The 21,990-nt window shown below is 38.8% G+C and overlaps 2 protein-coding genes across 2 annotated transcripts; one reads left to right on the top strand and one right to left on the bottom strand.

Moving 5' to 3' along the window:
* The first annotated feature begins 2,505 nt into the window (after positions 1-2,505).
* Positions 2,506-4,181, top strand: LOC306747561 (C-C motif chemokine 22-like). Its single transcript, XM_079230618.1, has 3 exons — positions 2,506-2,555; positions 2,648-2,768; positions 3,806-4,181. The coding sequence occupies exons 1-3, from the start codon at positions 2,528-2,530 to the stop codon at positions 3,924-3,926; spliced, it is 270 nt and encodes an 89-aa protein (XP_079086744.1). The 5' UTR covers positions 2,506-2,527; the 3' UTR covers positions 3,927-4,181.
* A 3,867-nt stretch (positions 4,182-8,048) lies between these two features.
* Positions 8,049-12,845, bottom strand: kcng4b (potassium voltage-gated channel, subfamily G, member 4b; the record flags this gene model as incomplete). Its single annotated transcript, XM_079230520.1, has 2 exons — positions 8,049-8,894; positions 12,087-12,845. The coding sequence occupies 2 exons, from the start codon at positions 12,843-12,845 to the stop codon at positions 8,049-8,051; spliced, it is 1,605 nt and encodes a 534-aa protein (XP_079086646.1).
* Positions 12,846-21,990: the final 9,145 nt, after the last annotated feature.

The raw sequence follows: 21,990 nt of genomic DNA on the forward strand, positions 1-21,990 counted from the left end.
AAAATGCAGCATTACATTGAAAATACTCAAGTTACTGTAATGGAACTAAAATAGGACGTGATTACATGTACTTAGTTACTTTCCTCTCCTTCGGGGTTCCTCAGGGAATCATACTCGGCCCACTTCTTCTTCTTGGCACTCTTTGTGTAAAACCTCCACCTGTGTTCTTTTTACCAACAAGAAATACTCTTCTTCACTTCTATCAGTGTTAAATCCTGCACATATTAACATATCTAGCGTTACTTCTGCAGATTACAGGAAGAAGAAGAGGGGGTGAAATACATGAGTACAAATATATTTATAGTATATATATCGGGTGTCATATATATATATATATATATTACATTATTGTGAATGACTTCTTCTTGTGAAAAACGTCTCGGTTTGTTCTCAGAAACGCTGACGTGACATTTCTGATGGAAACAGATGAGGAAGTGAAAATCACATGTCAGTTAGATATCAACTCACAACGTTAATAATGTGAATAATACTACTACTGACACTGCTAATATCCCAAGTGATGCTACTACTACTACTACTACTACTACTACTACTACTACTACCAAAGTACTATTCAATACAGTATTGTAGTGCCGTACACTACTCAGTGGTGGAAGAAGTATTCAGATCTATTTACATAAGTAGCAATATCACAGTCAACACACTGCATTCAAATATGTAGTTAATTAAGTATAAGTACAGACGTTTTAGCAACAAATTGTGCTTAAAGCATCAAAAGTAAAAGTACTCATTATACATTGAATGGGTTCTGTCCGTGTTTTACTGTTGTACAACTGATCATTAGTAGTGATGCAATAACTTGTACTTTAATTTTGTAATGAATCTTAATTTGAAAAGTAACTATATTTCTTAGATGAATATAGTGAAGTATAAAGTACAATATTACTTCCTGAGATGTAGTGGAGTAGAAGTACAAAGCAGCATGACATGGAAATACTTAACTAATGTACAAGTACCTCAAAATTGCCCTTAAGTACAATACTTCAGGAAATGTACTTTCCACACATGGGATTACTGCTTCAGGTACTACTCCACCTCCACGATTACTACGACTATACCTGCTATTTCCTACTGCTATTGTTAGTCTAGAAGTAAACCTATACTACCTCTACATACTACCTCAGCATTGTACTACTACTATTACTTCTACTTCAGTCAACTCCCTGAAACAGAAAGCTTTGCTGAATACAACAATCTGAATCTAAGTTCCAGTTTTTATATCAAACACAAACTCTTAGCAGGTTTTGATAATGTGGCGTGTTCATGCTTGTAAAGTGACAACATTAACAGTCATACACTAAGTACACATACTAACAAATACTTGATTTCTGAGTGCGTACAATGCACGAAACGAAAGAATCAGAAAATTAATTTAAAAAAAATATTTCTGTAAGGAAAACATTTTTTTCTTTTTCTTTCTGAAATTCAATGTCAGTCGACCTTTGTGTATTTATTGACTCAAAGTACTTCAAATTTGTTCTCAACCCTCGTTCACAGGGGGGATTTTTTGGCATTTTAATGTTGGCCTTAAGTGTGTGTCCATAAAAAACTGTGTAACAGAAATGTCTCCATTAAAACCACAATGTTTAACCCCACAGCCATAACAATATATATATATATATATATATATATATATATATATATATATATATATATATATATATATATACGCATGCATTCTGGTATATCAAGCTTCATGAATGTAGTTTAAACATTTTCCACCAGATTGAGCTTATTCCTCTTCTTTGCCGTATAATGTTGAATAGAATACATCAAAATCAATGTTCTTGCTGGTAATTGACATAACTCAGACAAAAAAATCCCCTCTAATATTTAATATACAGAAAATAATTCAATTATTATGTTTATTTTATTCACATAAATAACAACAGTGGCATTTAAAGGCTGAAAATACTGAAAATGAATGAATATGTGTTCACTATGATCAGCACTGATGAAGTTAAAAGATTAACTAAAGTGTAAAATCATATTTATACATAAATGTAGACATGTTTGTCCACAAAAGACATCAGATGAGCTACTTTTGAAAAAAGGCATACACAAGTAAATGAGTAAATAGTTATCAATAAGCGGTGCTAATTTTGGATTCAAAGACATATTGACTCATAGACGTTTATTATAATGTTGGGTTTGCAGCTAAAAATAATTTCTTAATGTCAGTTACATCCTGATTAGTCTAATTAAAATAAAAGTGGTGAAGCAGAAAACCCCACATTGCCTTTTTTTGCAGAAGTGTTTTACGAGGTATTACAACCTTCTCCCTTTCTCTGTATAGTGCAGAAAAAGAAGAAGAGGAAACAGAGGAAGGAAAGCACCAGCTGCTTTCTGAGAATGTGGATGGAAGGCGACGGGGACTCCAGCTGTATAAAGAGGGCACGGAGCAGCTTTCCAACACAGAAGATTAAAGGCTCTCTCCTCCAAACAGAAGCTGCTCTGACTCCTCTGACTCTGAACCATGAAGACTCTGGCGCCTCTCGTCCTTCTGATGTGCTGCCTGTGTCACATCTCTGCCGGTGAGTAACTCTGCTTGGCTTTTTCCTCTGTGAGCCGTCAAGTCTCGACTGCATTAAATATTAAATGTGTGCGTCTGCGTTCGCGCCACCAGGTACGCAGCTCTCCCTGCATAAGGGCGAATGCTGCCCAGGACACGATCGGAAGCACGTTCCCAAACACTGCGTGGCCCGCGTGGTGATGACCTCCAATGAATGTAAACTCAAGTCCATGATGTAAGTGTTCACGCCTGTTCACCTGTGCAAGAGCTTGCAGATGATAGCACAAAAGGCCTGTAATTTAAATGTTTTGGTAGGTCCACTGAGTTCCTTAACTCACGTTAAAAAAGGGACATTGGATGAAGCCAGGTTCAAAATGCATGTTTCAAGATGTGTTTTTGTTTTGTAAAAGTATAAATGAGGTTATGAATGTGTGAACACACCCCTCTGCATAAAGCCTCAGAATATATGTAGGAATGAAAGATAAAGTTTGGTGATGTCAGAGCTGCTGAAGTGAGGTTTCTGGGTCAGAGTCTGAGAACAAACTCATGAGAGAAAACTTTAAAGAGAAGTTTAGTGACATGACATCATGATGAAGACTCTACAGGTGAAGAGGGTCAACACATGACCTCATAGATATTTTTTGTATTACAAGTTTTCTGAAATTGTAGCTTTCCAATATGCAAATGAAGCAAGATGATATGTTATGTAAGGAAAATGACCACAATATTTTACAAAAAAAACAATGTTTTTGCTGTTTCTTGTTTTAAGGAAAAGTATTAGCGTATTTACAACTAAATGTCCTTTAAAGTATCCGGTGAAGATTTATTCTAGGATCTGTGAACTGATATCATCGGGTTATTTCATCTTTTACAATATGCATGTTGTAAATGAGGCTTTGTATGTTTTGTAGTATATATATATATATATATATATATATACATATATATATATATATATATATATATATATATATATATATATATATACATATATATATATATATATATATATATATATATATATATATATGTATATATCAGATTAATGTAATCAAGTAAACACTCAAAACTTTCCTTTTAGTGAAACAGATAAAATGCTGTGTTTTTACAAAACACCATAATGACCTGAATACTTGTTTTCAGCCTCAATGACACAGTGTGTGTTCTAACAATGCGCAACTTGTGTGTTCTAACAATGTGCAACTTGTGTGTTCTAACAATGTGCAACTTGTGTGTTCTAACAATGTGCAACTTGTGCGTTTTTCCTTACAGAATCACAACTGTACACAACAAGACGTTCTGCATTGATCCGAAGTTGGACTGGGCGAAGAAGCTGCGCTTTACGAATGCATCTCCCACTTCAAATCCAAAGAAGTGTCTGAAGAAGCCCTAACAAGTGATAACGCTGTTCCTTTGACATTTAGGTCACAACTGAATAATTAATGACGATCTGACAGAACTTTGTAAAACTGATGCCCTTAAAGGACGTTGTGACCCTGGAAAGTTAATGTGAAAAGACTTAAAAATGTCTTGTGTAATATATCAAACATATTAGCTATATCCTCATACGAAAGACAGCTGTGGTCTAATTTAATATTAATAACAGGAAGATGTATTATTGCAACAAAAGGTTCAGAACCTTTCTGAATAAAAGCTTGATTTTTGTATTAAATGTTCTGCTGTCTTTATTTTGGAGTCAAAAACCAAACTGAGTGACGTGCGTTTGCTCACTAAAGCTGCTTAAGTTTATACAAAATAAGAATATGTGAATATATATATATATATATATATATATATATATATATATATATATATATATATATATATATATATATATAAATTTTGGGTGAATAGGGTAAATATATAATTTAAAAGTAAAAGGGACTCTGCAACTGGTGGATAGTACTTTTACCTAATGTACTCAAGCACAATATTGAGGTACTTTCCTCAAGTATTTCCAATTTTTGCTACTTTATATTTTGTACTCCACTACATCTATACAATCATATAGATGTTGTGGAGTATGTATTGTTATTATTAGAGCATGCAGCATAGCACTAAAGCATGGTGGGATTAGCCAGCCAACTAGCATACTTGCGGCTAGTTAGCTAGCTTGCTAATTCCACCATGCTTTAGTGCTACGTGGGCGCCCGTCCACGCAACACTTTACCCTGAGATGTGTTCTCGCCAGAACAACGAACAACAACCGCCATTTTGTTTTGTACCAGTGAAATGACCACGGAGTGTGTTCCACCCGTACTCTATCTCTATGATGCTATTTGCTAATTAGCACTAAACACAAAGTACAACTGAGGCTGATGATAAATGTAGTGTCGCAAATATTTTGTCATAAAAGTATTGCGCAAATTAAAACATGTCGCTAGACTAAGTATGTATTAGTATGGGTAATATTCTATACAAAACATTTGTCATATATTTGTTGCATTGTATTTTGTATTTTCAATCTGAATCTGTAAACTATAAAATGCCAGATAAATGGAGAATAAGTACAAATCTTTAGTAGGTGTACTTTCCACCATTGATTGCCATCTGATGGCTAAAAAGATGTTTAATTAATTATCTTTAAAATGAAGGATTTAATGCTACAATGGTTGTTGCTGAGGGTGGAGGAAGAAAGAAGAGGTGGTGGACGAGGACAAGTGGCTGTTGGTGAGTTTATAATGTCTCCATTGTTTGAGGCTTGAGTGAATGTCGTCGTGCCAAAAACAGTGTTTGAAGAAGTTGTGCGGCGGCAGAAAGAGGCTCTTCAAAAACACTCCATCTGTCTCCAACACCAACAACAGATGTCGGCGTGAGGAGAACTGATGCGTGTTCAGTTCAGCTTCATTTAAATGATCATTGGCAGAGAGAAGAAGAACAAAATGCTAAATGCTGTCTCTGATTGTCAAATGTCCGAATATTAGAAAAAGTAGATTTCCTAAAAGCTGAAGCTGTTGGAATGCAAAAGAGTACATTTACTCAAGTCGTGTATTTAAGTACAACATTTTTATTTTATGTTTGTACATCTTAGATATATATATATATATATATATATATATATATATATATATATATATATATATATATATATATATATATATATTGTACTTTTTACTGTACTACATCTCAGAGGTAACTATTGTACTGTATAAATAGATGAAGTAAAAAAAGAGAAAATGAGAAAGTAAAAATAAGAAGAGTTTATAAAGGAGTACAAATACAGAATATTATGAATCATATATAATAGTAAAACCCTCACAGGGAACATGTTATTGAATCTGTACTTTTACTTTTGGTGCATTTTGCTGCTTATTTTCAGTATTTTAACAGCCGTGTATTTTTACAATTATAGCCATTATAATGTTCCCCATTGATTGTTTATTCTGAAGTTGTATATTAAAATGCATCTAAACCTCACATGTAGCAAAGACAGTGAAGAAGAAGAAGAAGAAGAAGAAGAAGAAGAAGAAGAAGAAGAAGAAGAAGAAGAAGAAGAAGAAGAAGAAGAAGAAGAAGAAGAAGAAGAAGAAGAAGAACCCCTAATTGCAAACAATTCCATGTGAAACCTTTCAAAAAAATCAGCTTTGCAAATGTTTAAGGGAAGGAAACACGTTTGTTGGACTTTAAGGATAAACACAATGGTGAATAACACTCAATGTAAACATAATTTGAATTAAATTAAATTAGTTCTATGTGATAGGAATGATGCAGTTTGGGCATGAAACTGAGTTTATATCTATTATTGATCCGCTCAAACAACTCAACTCAGTCAACAGGTAGAATTGTGCTTTCATTTAGTAGATACGTTTTCTTTAAAGTTTTTCTGGAGCTCCTTAAAGTTAGTTGCAGTCTGGAGCTCCGGAGGGAGGAGGAGAGCTCAGCTCCCGGCAGCAGCAGCGTCTCTCCTCCTAGAGACACTACCACGTACGTCCACAGGGGGCGCCAGGAAAGTTGCTTGTTGTAACTTTAAGGGTTCCTTAACTTTCCAGCAGACTGAACAAACCATTCACACACTAAGGCAGTTAAAAATAAAAGCAAGAGAGTTTATTGTCAATTTACAAAGTGCCTGGTCGGACAAACAGCGAGACAAGAAGAGCAACAAGATTATGACGTTAATCTACACATTAAAGGTCCATTAAATGCACGTCGTGCACGTCTGCTCATCGGCTTCCACAACATACCAAAGGTTTAAATTACTTTCTTACCTTCCAGACAGCAAACTGATACCCGATCGAAAACTAACCGACAGATATGGGACACATAACGCTGTGAAATCTCTCACAGTGAAGACTGTGTCACCACCACCACTGAATCATTGTCACTTGATGGTGCATTTAAGGACACTCCCAACATCCGAAATGTGAGAGTTGGTGACGTGAAAGCAACACATTCATTATACGTGTAATTGAAATACAAACAATAAGCAAACAGTGAAGTAATGGATAAAGTGACTTGTTTTGTTTGTGCTTGTATTTGTTTCTTTGTGTTGTTGCCTTTTCCCTGACTGTGTTTTCATTATTATATTCATCTACCTTCACGGTTTCCTCATTTAATTTGCAAACAACATCGAAGTGTAAAAAGTCACAATTGAAATAATAAAAAACAATTCTCAGATGTCAATAGAATGCAAATCTCCTCTGTTTGTGACAATCGGTCCACCAACAAAATTGCTAACGGCAGCCAGCTAATGCTATGTGAAAACATATTGTATCAAGAGTCCTATGTTTTTTTAATGTATATATATATATATATATATATATATATATATATATATATATATATATATATATATATATATATATATATATCTCATCACTCCTGGACCCATGTAGAAAGACGCCTCCCTTGTTTTCCTGATAAAATAACATAACATGAACAAAAACTAGCGTCTAGTGGAAATCAGTGCCAACGTTCGCAAGCTATGCTAACCAGCTATGCTAACAGGCGATGCTAACAGGCGATGCTAACTAGCTTCTTCTCTGAATGGAACAAAAACATAAAAGCAGCAAATTTAGAAGAATGTCGGCCGACAGCTAACACTACTGTATATGAAAAAGCCTTCAATACAGCAAGAGAGTCTCCTGCCAACACTCGTACATATTAAATCATATTTAATATTACTGTATATATATGTATATATATATATATATATATATGCATGTATATCTTTTTGTAAAAAATGTGCACACAGTTTCAGTAAGATTGCAGAATATATATTCTCTTACACAAAAAGAAGAATTTTGATTATCTGTACTTTCATTAAAGGTTTGTATGTCATTTATTTGCTGATATTTAAAAAAAGAAAGCGGAATATTACCTGATAAGTATCTTATAGTTTGGAAGCCGAATGTATAAAAGCATGAATCCAAGACGTGAACAGACAATAACTTTAAAGTGTAACACACTTGACTCCATTAACTTAATATAACAGTCCTTAACGGTCTAAATGTGCTTATATAGGAGAGTATGATGTCACCATTTCTAACACGTAATTACTGAATGAAAGCGTCTCTCATCAGAAAGCTGTCGATGGAACCGTGGCTTGAGGGCTCTTGCCTGGAATCGGGCCGTCGTTATCTTCCTTGGACGCAAACGTGAACTTGTTTGGTGACCAGTTGACTTTGGACCAACTCTCCTCCGACTCGGCGGCCATTTCCTCGCCTCGCTCCTCCTTCCACAGCTGCTCGTACTCCTGCTTCAGCTCCTGGTAGGAGCGGGAGAAGGTGTGGAAGATGGACGTGGCGGGGAACGCCATGATGAGGATGCCGCTCAGGATGCTGGTCAGCGCCACCATCTGTCCGGGGATGCTGCGCGGCACCATGTCGCCGTACCCCACCGTGGTCATGGAGATGATGGCCCACCAGTAGGAGGCTGGGATGCTGCTGAAGCTGTGCTGCGGGTGCGTGGCGGCGAACGGCGCCAGCTCGCTCTCCGCCAGGTGGACCAGCGGCGAGAAGAGGGTCACGGCCACGCAGACGAACAGCAGCAGCAGGCCGAACTCCCGCATGCTGCGCTGCATGGTCATCCCCAACGTCTGCAGGCCCAGCGAGTGGCGGGCGAGCCGCATCACGTACAGGATCCGCAGCGCCCGCAGCAGGCGCAGGATCAGGCTCAGCTTGTCCAGGTAGCCCCGGCCGGCGCCCATGACGATGACGTCGTCCCGCGAGCCGTCCCTGACGTCCACCACCAGGGACACGTAGTACGGCAGGATGGCGATGGCGTCGATGATGTTGAGGGGTCCGCGGGCGAAGGCCAGCTTGCTCTGGGCGTTGACGAATCGCAGCAGAAACTCCAACGTGAACCACGCCACGCAGATGGACTCCACCACAAACATGCTCTGACACTTCTGGGAGCACTCGCCCTGCAGACACAGAGACGCACTGTGACGAGAAGACACTCCGAAGGGTCCCGCCGCCATTTTCACACACACACACACGGGATCAGCTTACTGGTCGGGGTTAACGCTACTCAGCCTGTGAAAGCCGTTGTTTAACATCTCATCTGGAGGACTTTGACCCGGGCCCACAGGCCTCCAATTTAGAGTAAAAAACCTGCATTATTATCTGTTAGTATGGCACTCAGGCAGAGTGCATTGTGGGCAATTTAGGACCAGAATATCTGATGCAACAATTATCTTCTCCACTTTCTTTTTTGTCAAATTTCCATTAAGCACTGAATAGTGGATTACTAGATGGTAGAGCCAATAAGATGTACACAATTACACATACAGTATACAGTATATACATGTATACACATACAGTATATATACATGTATACACATACAGTATATATACATGTATACACATACAGTATATATACATGTATACACATATAGTATATATACATGTATACACATATAGTATATATCCATGTATGCATATATAGTATATATACATGTATACACATATAGTATATATACATGTATGCATATATAGTATATATTCATGTATACACATATAGTATATATACATGTATACACATATAGTATACATACATGTATACACATATAGTATATATCTATGTATGCACATGCAGTATATATATTCATGTATACACATACAGTATATATACATGTATACATATGCAGTATATATTCATATATACACATATAGTATATATTCATATATACACAAACAGTATATATTCATGTATACACATACAGTATATATTCATGTATACACATATAGTATATATTCATATATACACATACAGTATATATACATGTATACACATAAAGTGTATATACATGTATACACATATAGTATATATACATGTATACACATATAGTATATATACATGTATACACATACAGTATATATTCATATATACACATACAGTATATATTCATGTATACACATAACCCCGCCACAAAGAAAACTAATATTTAGAAAAATAAATACAAGAGGAAAAATGTATAAAAGATAAGAATAAAATATAATATCAATATCATTTAAAAGATTATAGTGATGAATTGAAGATTGTGGAGTTAAAGGGACAGTACCCCCAAATAACCGATGACAGTTGTCTCCAAAACTATGGCAACTCATACTAAATGATCTTGGCTGAAAAATAGGACTTAAGTAAGAGGAAAGATATGTGGTTTAGATTTTGGGGTGAACTGTCCCTTTAAGTCTTCCTCACACATTTTGTCTCTTTATATGGAATCAAACTAAACTGGCAACTTTTCTACAATCACTTTAAGTTGAAAGCAAAAACTTCTTTTACCATTTAAATGTGTCCCATCATTCCACTTGAAAGTTGTCGTTTTCATTTCAATGTATTACGCCGTATAACTTCGTCCTTGAGAACAACAGATATTTTCACGGCTAAATCAATGAACCTTGGACAACAAACACCCTGCAGCTTTAAATGCCTTGGATTTTAATGAGGAAAAAACGGAAAAAAAGCAACCTTGACTGTGAAAACAATTTGCCCTCCACATAGTGTTGTATTGTTAATTGTGCCCACGTTCATTTCAACTTCAAAGCAAAAAGCCTATTTTTAACTACACAGCACATATATTGATTTTAGTGTTTTACCTGAGCTCGTGCAACATTTCTTTGGCACAGAATACATTAAAACAAGTAAGTGCATGTTGTATTGTGGAGGGTCAGTCGATAAAGTAGAACGAAAAAAAATTCCACTTAATTTTGGAATGATGGCAGAAACCAAGAGATGAGAAATGTTGACCTTCTGAAACACTTTTCTGCCTCATAATCTTCTGTTCACTGACAAGAACGTTTTTCATTGAGTGCTTCAATCAATACTTCTAATCTTGTGTTACCAACGAAAACATAACTCCCAGAAATTAGTGAATTATTTGTTTATAGGGAGTAATATTTAGGAAATGTGGGTGAACTTTATCTGAACTTCCTGCTTACCAACAACATGAATAAAGAAACACAAAGAAAAGCTGCTGGAACCATAGAAGTACATTTACTCCTCGTATTCTCGATGTAGAAAAACAATGTCGTGCTTTTCAGCTTCTGAACTGAAACACACGTTTCATGCTTTGGTTCTCTCGTGTCTTGATTGCACCGATCACAAATCAAAGCATCAGGGAGAAATCAATCCACCGTCTCCGGCTCAGAAACATAATCCCCAGACTCTTTACACCGACAGTTACTTAAACAATCAATTCTACAGTCTGCTTCTGTTGACTATCTACGACTCAACCGATACGTTGGCAAACTGCCGCTTTCTGTTTGTAAGCGTGTTCAAAGTTTCCTCGCGACCCCGTTGCTCTACTCAGTGCCACTGCAGCATCGCTCACTGCGGGGAAAGTCAAAGCCAAACCACGGATTCACCCTCGCTTTGGCTTTAGCTTCGTCCACTTGGCCTTTTGCCTCGCTCTATATTTGCATTTTTGTGTGTGCTTAGTCCACCATTTGTGTAGCTTCCTTTTGGAAGTCTTCTTACTGCAGTGACATATTTTATCTATGTTTACTCACCAATAGACTTTTATCATTGGTTAATTTATTATTTGCATTTCAAACGGAACATATTTAATTTCATTCTCGCCTCTGATTATTAACTGTTGACTTGAAAAAGCTGGATAAAAAGCTACAAAATATACATTGTAATTGAGGTAAGGTAAATTGTATTGTTCCCATGCATTGGGCAATTGAAGAATTGCAATGAATAAATGTGTCACAGAGCATTCATTTGTCACTTTTAATTCCCAGTAACACCTTTTAGCTGCAAAAGGCTCGACTGTCATCACCAGCTTGCTGCGAGCGGTGTCTGTCGTTTCGCTCATCTGTGCTTTTTGGCTGAAAATGCCACTGATGGAGGGAAAAACCGGAAAACAACGAAAAAACAAGGACCTGCAGAACTCATCACCACACTATGTAGATGTTAATTAGCGCAGCTTAAGGATTGTACCCTCATTTTAATGTGGAAATATAATTAGCAGATAATATTATGAGGTTAATTTGCTTATTTTGTGTCTCCATACACCTCTTTTTACTGGCCGATAAAATAATGAATGTGTGTACAACTGGTTCAACAGGATGTTGTGCTGCTGTCAGCTTTCCGCCGGCTTCATACGCACCCTGGTCTCTTCATCTCTGAGGTCCGGCATGGTGCTGATGCACAAGCTGATGACGGTGACCAGCACCATGACCACCGAGAGGCAGGCGAACATCTTCGCCACCAACCCCGACTGAGGGTTTTCCACCACCTCTCGGAGCATCCAGGTCAGTTTGCGGTAGCCCTTTTTGGTCTCCGTGGTGGTTTTCTTCAGCGTCACCCTCTTCTGCCTCCACTCCTGCTCCTTGCGCTCTCGCTCCACCACCTCCTCCACGCGGGTGTTCATGCGGCGGCGGCAACAGCGCTCCATGTGGCTGGCGTCCACGCCCCAGTAGTCGAGCTCGTCGTGCAGCGACACGGCGCACAGTTCCCGGAGCAGACGCAGTTTCCCCGCGGCCAAGAAGTTGAGGATGACCCTGAAGGCGGTCGGGTTGCGGTCGAAAAAGTACTCTCTGCACGTCTCGTCGTAGTCGTCGCAGAGCCGCGCGATCTCCTCGGGGGTGGTGCAGAATCGGAGACGTCCCAGGCGACTCTGCGGGAACTGCTCCAAGGTGCTCCAGGGGAAGGTGTAGCGGTTGCCCCCGACATTGATGAGCACCTGCAGGGCGTGGTCGACGACGTACGAGGCCTTGGGGTCGCGGAGCAGCTGGGCGCGCTGGAAGTAGACGCCCTTGATGGTCTCGGTCTCCGGGATCTCGGTGAAGAATCGGTCGAGGCTGCTGTCGTCGCTGCTGATTGAGTAGGTGCTAAAGTCGTGGTTGGCATTGCTGATGATGGGCATGCTGGCTTCAGTGTGTGTGACGGGACGGAGTAGGTATTTGTGTGTTGTTAGAAGGAGGATCCTCAGAGAAGCTGCAACGACAAATTCAAATAAAAGGGCAATCTTTTGTACATCGAGTCCTGATGAAGCTATTTTTCTATTAATGCAGCCTTTTAATTGCCAACTTGAAGTGGAGTACCACAAAGCTCTGTCCTGGGTCCCCTATACTTTTCAGTGTGGTAGCAGTATGGATTCAGATTCATTGACTTTCATCACTATGCAGATGACACCCATCTATATCTAGCCATTGATCCTGATTCTTCAATTTATGTTTGATCCAAAAAGTGCACAAGCTAATTCAGGACAAAGCATAATTTATTGTTATCAACGACTCAATCCCCACGGACCCCCAAGTTAAAATGGCAAACTTTCAGGAATATACGCTGGGGCGTGGCCTCTTTGAGTGACAGGTGGATGCCGTCTCAGCTCCTCCTACGATCTACCTGTTTGCCCATTTTTTAGGTTAGTCTGGAGTGTCTCTTCAGAAACCTATTGGTGACGTCACGGCGACTACGAAGATGTTATACAATCTATGTTTGCCACATTGTTTCCAGCTCTTAATAATAAAATCATAATTCACTGAAAAAGAAAGAAAGAAAGAAAGACTCCCACTTTGAGTCCTGACACCCTTCTGAGTGGACTTCACAACAATTCACGCTTGGATTCTCGTGACCTTAAAAACTCTCACCGGCGCGGCGTGACATCGCGGGTGTGAACGAGCCGGAGAGGTTACGATGTCTGAGGAAGGACCACCAGCCGGAAAAACTGGAAAAAAACTCCTGTATATAACAACTTCTGTTTCAACCTGACATCCATAAAAAGGTGTTTAATGGAAATATAATCTGCCAACATGCAAACACACACTGAGCGTGAAGGGCAGATGCATTTATACAAAAACACCTTTTCTCACCGACCTCTGATAGACTTTACTGTCAACCGTTTTCACTGGGACTTTGTATTCATTTCAATTTAATTCAAAATGAATTCAAGTAAAAATGTCGGCTAAGATTTGGTGATGAATTGACATGAAACCAGCCGTACGAAGCATTAGACTGGGCCACAGATTATCAACACTAAACACTCTTCAAGGTTTCCAGCTCTTCTGCACGGAGGCCAACACATTTGAGCCCAGAAATTAATGTTGCTGTTGAATTTTTAGCACCAAAAAGTAAATCCTTTTCATACACCGGTTCATTCTTCTATGTTTTGTTTTTAATGGAAAAGACGCTTTAACTTGATCTGCAGGTGCATTGCTTCATGGATACATTATTGTCCTTAGATTAGATTAGATTCTAATAAAAGTGCAATTTTGAACATTTTACATTCAGAAGCCGAAGATCATTTTTTATTTCACTGCATACGCCACCATGTGGTGTTTAACGTCATCATGTGGTTCGTCCTGCTTTATTACTATAACACCGAATTTATCCGGGTTATCACATATTTATTTGATTAAAATGTAAAAATATATAACTTTGGCATTCTCCAAAAGCCTTGTTCTTCCACATTTTCTCCAGCAGGTGGATCCTTGGTAAGATGCTGAAGGTCAGTGGTGGAAAAGAACCAAGTACACTTACTCAAGTCAAGTACTGCACTTCACATTAATTGTGATGTACTTCTACTCCAATACATGTTGTACTTTTTACTCCCCTCAATGTATTTGACAGCAATAGTTACAAATGACATTGCAGATTCATATTTTACAGACTAAACATGTCATCAGTCTTTAGAATAAACTAAATAATATAGAAGTACCAGAAATGAGCCTCACATCAAACTGCTATTAAACAGCTGATAATAATAACAATACAATAATAATATAAAACACTCTGAAAGGTCATTCTACTGCCTGAATGTCTACTTTTGATGCTTTTAAGTACATTTTGCAATACTTATGTCTATTGAAGTAAAAGTATGAATACATGACTTAATACAAGAAGTAAAATATAACTAAGCAAAATTATCTTCTATTTGTCACATTATACAGATTAGTTTCCAAATGTATGTAGACTTCCAAATGTATTCTGAATACACTGCACATATTCTCCATAATTAAACAGAGAAGACTATCTGTTCCAGCTTTTAAATAATTAGAATAACAAGATGACAACAGCGCTGGAGGAAGTATAAAAAACGTGTTATGAGTAAATGTACTTCTGTTAATTATTATATGATGGGATTATTATTTGCAGGATTGTACTGCTTTAGCTGCTCGGTTTGAACACTGAGTATTATGTTCATGATGGATTATGTTCTACACAAATGACAGAGAGAAAAGCCCAAAGTGACACCTGTTGGTTTAGTCCAAACCTCCACATTATTACAAATATACATAACCTCAAACATGAGAGAAAGAGAAAGAAAAAAGCAGCATGACTCAATGGAGTCAATGTGGAAACTACCAGCAGGGGAGAGGGAAGTCTTTCCTCTGAGGTGGAATAATTAAAATCATAAATCAGATAAAGAAGTCCCGTTATAAGTAATGGCCGCTGCTCTTCACTCACCTCACAGGTGTGCTCAGCTGTCATCCGCCCCGTGCATCTTCATCTGTTGCTCTACTGACGACGCGCCTCACTATTTAATCCATATTGTTTATCTTGTTATTCTTATGATGGAAGCGGTCCCTCAGTCTTCCCACAGTTTATGATCCGCTCTGAAGTTTGCGGCTCTCCGTGTGTCCGCGCAGCGTCGCCGGTCTGCACGCGTCGTCTCTCCGGCAGCTCTGGAGTTTGGATTAAATTACAATACAATTATTTATTTATTTTCGTGCTCAACTCGTCGCTGCTCCTCCATTGGTCCCGACGGAGAGAATACATGTGATGATCTAATCGGCGGTGCCCTCCTGAAACCTGCCGCTGCATCCTCATCTGTGTCTGACAGCAGGACCTCCTCCTCCTCCTCCTCCTCCTCCTCCTCCTCCTCCTCCTCCCCCTCCTCCTCCTCCTCCTTTCACCCTACACCTCCCTCTCATCTCCAGCTCGCTTCTACACTGTAAAAAACGACGTTCAGGCAATTCCCCTCACAACATTGTGTAGAAAGTACTGATAAGATCTTTTACTGGCAGTGTAAAGGAGTTAAAGTAAAGTATTATATTATATTATATTAGAGTCATGCAGAATGTGCTGGAAGAAGTACTATTTTACTGAGCAATAAAGGTAGAAGTACCACAGTAAAATAATACTCCAGTAGTAATAAAAGTCACTCAGAATTGGCTGGAAGAAGTACTCCGGCCTTTTATTTAGTCCAAGTACACGTAGTAGTACCGCTGTGTGAAATCAGTAAAAGTATTGCAGAATGCGGTCAAGAGGTACTCTCTTACTGAGCCTAAGGTACCACTGTGTAATAATACTCCAGAAGAAGTGTGAAAAATACTAAAATACGGTGGAGGAAGTACATAATATCGCATAAGTAAAGTAGCACCACTGTGTGTGAATAAGTACAGGTCAAGTCTAGTCTACGGTTATCAAGTTTGTGACGCAAGTCTGACTAGTTACTTTGTCATTTTTAATTTGATTAGATTTATTTAATAAAACATGCAAAAAGAAAAAGCCCGGGACCATACTACCACACAAACGCTCTACAACACAACGAACAGAGTAAACAACGAGCTGCTGTTTAGTTTTTACAGTGCAGGGCTGCGTGTCCGTACTCCACCAGGACTCTTCAGCACAAACTGGACTGTAAAGCCTTTGTTTGAAATAAAGCTGATTGACTAAGTTTGTGCCGGCAGACGTCCAAACGCAGAGAGGATTAATAATAAAGGACAGGAGATAAAACACAGAGCCACACACACACACACACACACACACACACACACACACACACACACACACACACACACACACACACACACACACACACACACACACAGTGTTATGTCATGCATGATTTGCAGTGCTGCTTTACAAGAAGCAGGTGCTTCTTCTGCTGCAGGTCTAATAAACGCTGACATTCTCGCTCTGCCGGCTTTGACCTGTTAAGTAAATGTTAGCTGGGTTTCTTCTTCTGTGGACTTGCTTTGCTATACGTGTGTTTTTTGTGTTGTTTTTTTTTTGGCTATCGTGTGTATTGTTTGACTATTCGTGATGGCGTTGCCGTGGTAACTGATTGGCCTCGACGAGTGTGCCTCAAGAATAAGATCTTCAGATTCAGAGGATTTAAAAAGCAGTGGGTTTGCATGCAAACCCACTGAAATGAATGAATGCTGAATGAATACAAATGAATGCATTACGTGTTGTTTCAATAGAAGGAAACCTCGTGCATCGGGCTCACAAAGGCTCTTTGAAGCTTTTAAACGAGGGTTTTCTTCATCCTGCTTTCAAAACAGTGGAAGCAGGATGTAAGTGTTATCGCCAGTATAAACTAAGTGCATTTGAACTGTGAGGGATTCAACAACTGACAAATATACTTCAGTGCATTTGAGCCGCGATGCATTCACTCATTGACAAGCGTGTGCACGGTGATGTGTTCACTTACTGCCGTACGTTCTGCAGTGCATTTGAATGGTGATGCGTTCACTTACTGATGTGCATTTGAGCTGTGTTGCATTCCCTTACTGACTTTTATCTGAGTGGTGCTGTGTTCACTCACTAGAGTGCATTTTAGTGGTGATGCGTTCACTGACTGACATGCATTTGAATGGTGATGCGTTCACTGACTGACATGCATTTGAATGGTGATGCGTTCACTGACTGACATGCATTTGAACGGTGATGCGTTTCCTGAATGTCATGCATTTGAGCGGTGATGCGTTCACTGACTGACATGCATTTGAACGGTGATGCGTTCACTGACTGTCATGCATTTGAACGGTGATGCGTTCACTGACTGACATGCATTTGAACGGTGATGCGTTCACTGACTGTCATGCATTTGAGCGGTGATGTGTTCACTTAACATGTATTTTTGTGGTGATGCGTTCACTGACCGGAGTGCATTTGAGCGGTGATGTGTTCACTTAACATGTATTTTTGTGGTGATACGTTCACTGACTGGAGTGCATTTGAGCGGTGATGTGTTCACTTAACATGTATTTTTGTGGTGATGCGTTCACTGACTGGAGTGCATTTGAGCGGTGATGTGTTGGTTAAAGAGGAAGAATATCAAGGAGTCCTTCTTCATTTGGAAACGTCTCTGTGCTCCTCTTTAACCCCATGAACCAGTACAGTCCAGTTAATCTACCTCAAAACCAGAGCAATGTTGTAATAAATCGACCTCTGACCTCCCGAGTTGATGAATATCAGGGATTACATGATAATCCACGAGCAGGAGGGAGGCGGAGGGAAACCAGAGAGCATGCTGGGAAGTCTTTTCTTTTCAACACAAAGTTTACATTATGAACTGAATGTGAAGCTTCAAAGTTCATTCTTGACTTTGAGAAAGAAAGAAATAAAACTCCCTTCAAGGTCCCTTTAGTAGCGGTTCTGGAGCTTTCAATTATATCACATGATCTTCTTCAGCAGATGGAGTTTTTTGGGGGTGTTTGACAATCATGTACACATGATTATTAGTGTAGTATTAGTCATGTAAACATGAATATTAGTGTAGTATTAGTCATGTAAACATGAATATTAGTGTAGTATTAGTCATGTAAACATGAATATTAGTGTAGTATTAGTCAGGTATACATGAGTATTAGTCATGTAAACATGAATATTAGTGTAGTATTAGTCAGGTATACATGAGTATTAGTCATGTAAACATGAATATTAGTGTAGTATTAGTCATGTAAACATGAGTATTAGTGTAGTATTAGTCATGTAAACATGAGTATTAGTGTAGTATTAGTCATGTAAACATGAATATTAGTGTAGTATTAGTCAGGTAAACATGAATGTTAGTGTAGTATTAGTCATGTAAACATGAATATTAATGTAGTATTAGTCATGTAAACATGAATATTAGTGTAGTATTAGTCATGTAAACATGAATATTAGTGTAGTATTAGTCAGGTATACATGAGTATTAGTGTAGTATTAGTCATGTAAACATGAATATTAGTGTAGTATTAGTCATGTATACATGATTATTAGTGTAGTATTAGTCATGCAACCATGATTATTAATGTAGTATTAGTCATGTAAACATGAATATTAGTGTAGTATTAGTCATGTAAACATGAATATTAATGTAGTATTAGTCATGTAAACATGAATATTAGTGTAGTATTAGTCATGTAAACATGAATATTAATGTAGTATTAGTCATGTAAACATGAATATTAGTGTAGTATTAGTCATGTAAACAGGATTAGTAGTGTAGTATTAGTCATGTAAACATGCATATTAGTGTAGTATTAGTAAAGTAAACATGATTATTAATGTATTAGTGGTAATACAGAGAAGACAACTTGAGCCTCGTATGTAACCTTGAACTCATTGACCTCACTTTCCAGAGCAATAAAAGTTCTCCAGCTCTCGTCGACTTAAAGAAAACGCATTGTTCTTGTTTTCGTGATTCATATTTAAAACAGTGTTCTTTTCTTCAGAGCCTGATCGGCCGGCAGCTGCAGCCTTTCATTTCATCCTGTTTGGGAAGCATAAGCCTCTTTTTTACTTCATTTCCTGACGGTGCAGTGGGGTTGACATGGTTCAGTGCTCCCACATAAGAAATTAAACCAAACTCCTGGGGAATTGCTCTGCTCTCTCAATTTGTGTCCAATCACCAGGGGACCCGGGTAGCGGGGCAACTGATAACTCTGCAAAAAAGCACTTGATTAATTACCCCAGCCTCAATTCAGGTCTCCTCCAAACGTTCAAATTAGCTGTATTTCATTAAGCGTGGCGCGTTGACGTGAGCTTCACTCAGAATGCAGGCGTTGTTGGAGCTGCTCCCCTCCTTCTCCAGTTTCTAATAATGAAAAGAAGACAAACAGGAAGTCAATGGAGCGCAGAGACGGGAAGGAAATCTTCAGAACGGAATCAGATTATATCGGCCAAGTGTCCTTTTACAGTTATCGACGAGCTGCCCGACAGATCCTTAAGACAGCGTCGTACACTCAACCATCCTGCTCAAAGACAACGCCACAGCGGCTGCTCCTTAAATGTTGTTTAAAGTTCACACAAAGAAAAACAAATGTCTTCAGTTAAGTCCAGTGCATTTCTCTTCCTGCAGGTAGTTTTGAATTTATTTAGTCAAACTTAGTACAGTCACTCACAATTTGAGGTACCTGTTTACTTGAGTAGTTCCGTTTTAAAAGAACAGTGAACTTGTTTCCCGTATCCCGCTGCTCTGCTTTAGTTCTGTAACCAGTGTAGCATCAAAGCATGGTGGCCTTAGCGCGCTACCTGGCTAGATAGCTATCTTGCTAATTCCACCATTTAATGCAACAGAAAATGTTCACTCATCTGGCGATAGCAATGTGTTTTGCTGTGACAAGAGCGTGTGGATGAAGCATCAAGTTGTTGACTGTTACTCATTTACTCGTCTCTACGTTCCGAGTGAAGCCAAGTGTCTTAAAGCTGCATTCTCTCTCCTGACCACCAGGGGCAACTCATCTGGTTGTATAGAAGTATATGCTTCATGAGTTAAAGCTGCATTCTCTCTCCTGACCACCAGGGGGTGACTCCTCTGGTTGTATAGAAGTATATGCTTCATGAGTTAAAGCTGCATTCTCTCTCCTGACCACTAGGGGGCGACCCCTCTGGTTGTATAGAAGTATATGCTTCATGTGTTAAAGCTGCATTCTCTCTCCTGACCAGCAGGGGGCGACTCCTCTGGTTGTATAGAAGTATATGCTTCATGTGTTAAAGCTGCATTCTCTCTCCTGACCAGCAGGGGGCGACTCCTCTGGTTGTATAGAAGTATATGCTTCATGTGTTAAAGCTGCATTCTCTGTACTGACCACCGGGGGCGACTCCTCTGGTTGTATAGAAGTCTATATAAATGACTCCTCTCTTGATTTATTCCCTCAGTAAACATTGTAAACATGAGTTTATGTCTCAATCTCTAGTTTCAAGTCTTCTTCAATACAGCATGATGTTCATTTAGTAAATTATGGTCATTTAGAGTCAAACAGACCATAAAGCAGGGGACGCTTTAGGGCGGGGCTATGAGGTGATTGACAGGTCTCTAGAGCTGTATACAGCATTCAAAATATGGTCACTTCTGTTAATTGGTTGCAAAAAAAAAACACATGGCGAGGGCCGTAATCCAAGATGGCGACGGCGAACTCAAGGCTTCACCGCATCAGTCTTCAAACCAAAGAGTGACGTCACTGTGATTATGTCCAATACAGTCAATATTCGTAACGTCCGCGGTTTAGAAATAGGAAAGAAAACCTGCTACAACGGTCGCGATGGCAAAGTTAAACATAAAAAATGTGTAACTTACATAATGCATGAGTGCAGAAAGATGTTCAACTTCAATAATGAGTATTTTTACACTGTGCGTGAGGAGTTATTTTTCCAAGTACTTTATGCTAATAATACTTTATTCAGTTTGAGTAATAGAATCACGAGTTTGAAGACTTATCAGAAGACAGTTTGTAATATAAAATAATGTTTTATAGCTTTAATTTATCTGTCATCACCAATATCAAACATTTACGGTACAACTTTGTCCACCAGGTATACATTATACATTCAGTCCATGAAAAAGAGAGGAGCATTAGATGGGATTCACGGTTAAGAACCACTGCATGGACAACACTGTTATCTTTGGGGAGGAGATGCATGATGGGATAAAGGTCATCTTCTAGGAGAGCAGGGATTTCAAATTTCCCTGAGCTGTCAGAGATAAATCGAGCCGAGTTGTTGGAGATTCACAAGAACAAGGACACAATCTTTTAAAGGATTATACAGCTCTCATTTAAAGCATTGACAATGTACTATTTACCTTTCCACCATACCAGTTTATATATATATATATATATATATATATCTCTCACACTTCCAGACTAAGCACCATTCTGAGTCTGCCCACGAATAATCTCTCATTCTCCGATAGCAAACTGCATGAATAAATTGCGTCTCCAGTCATGGCTGCATGCTCAAGCACCTCTCATGGTTGCGGTGACTCACATTTTCTCAAAAACATCTTTTTATTACCGCCATTGACTGCTTGCTGTCTCCTCTCTCACTATTCTTTTAACTGCCCCCACGCCGGG

Source organism: Taurulus bubalis, assembly GCF_910589615.1.
Source record: "Taurulus bubalis genome assembly, chromosome: 15".
Classification (NCBI taxonomy): domain Eukaryota; kingdom Metazoa; phylum Chordata; class Actinopteri; order Perciformes; family Cottidae; genus Taurulus; species Taurulus bubalis.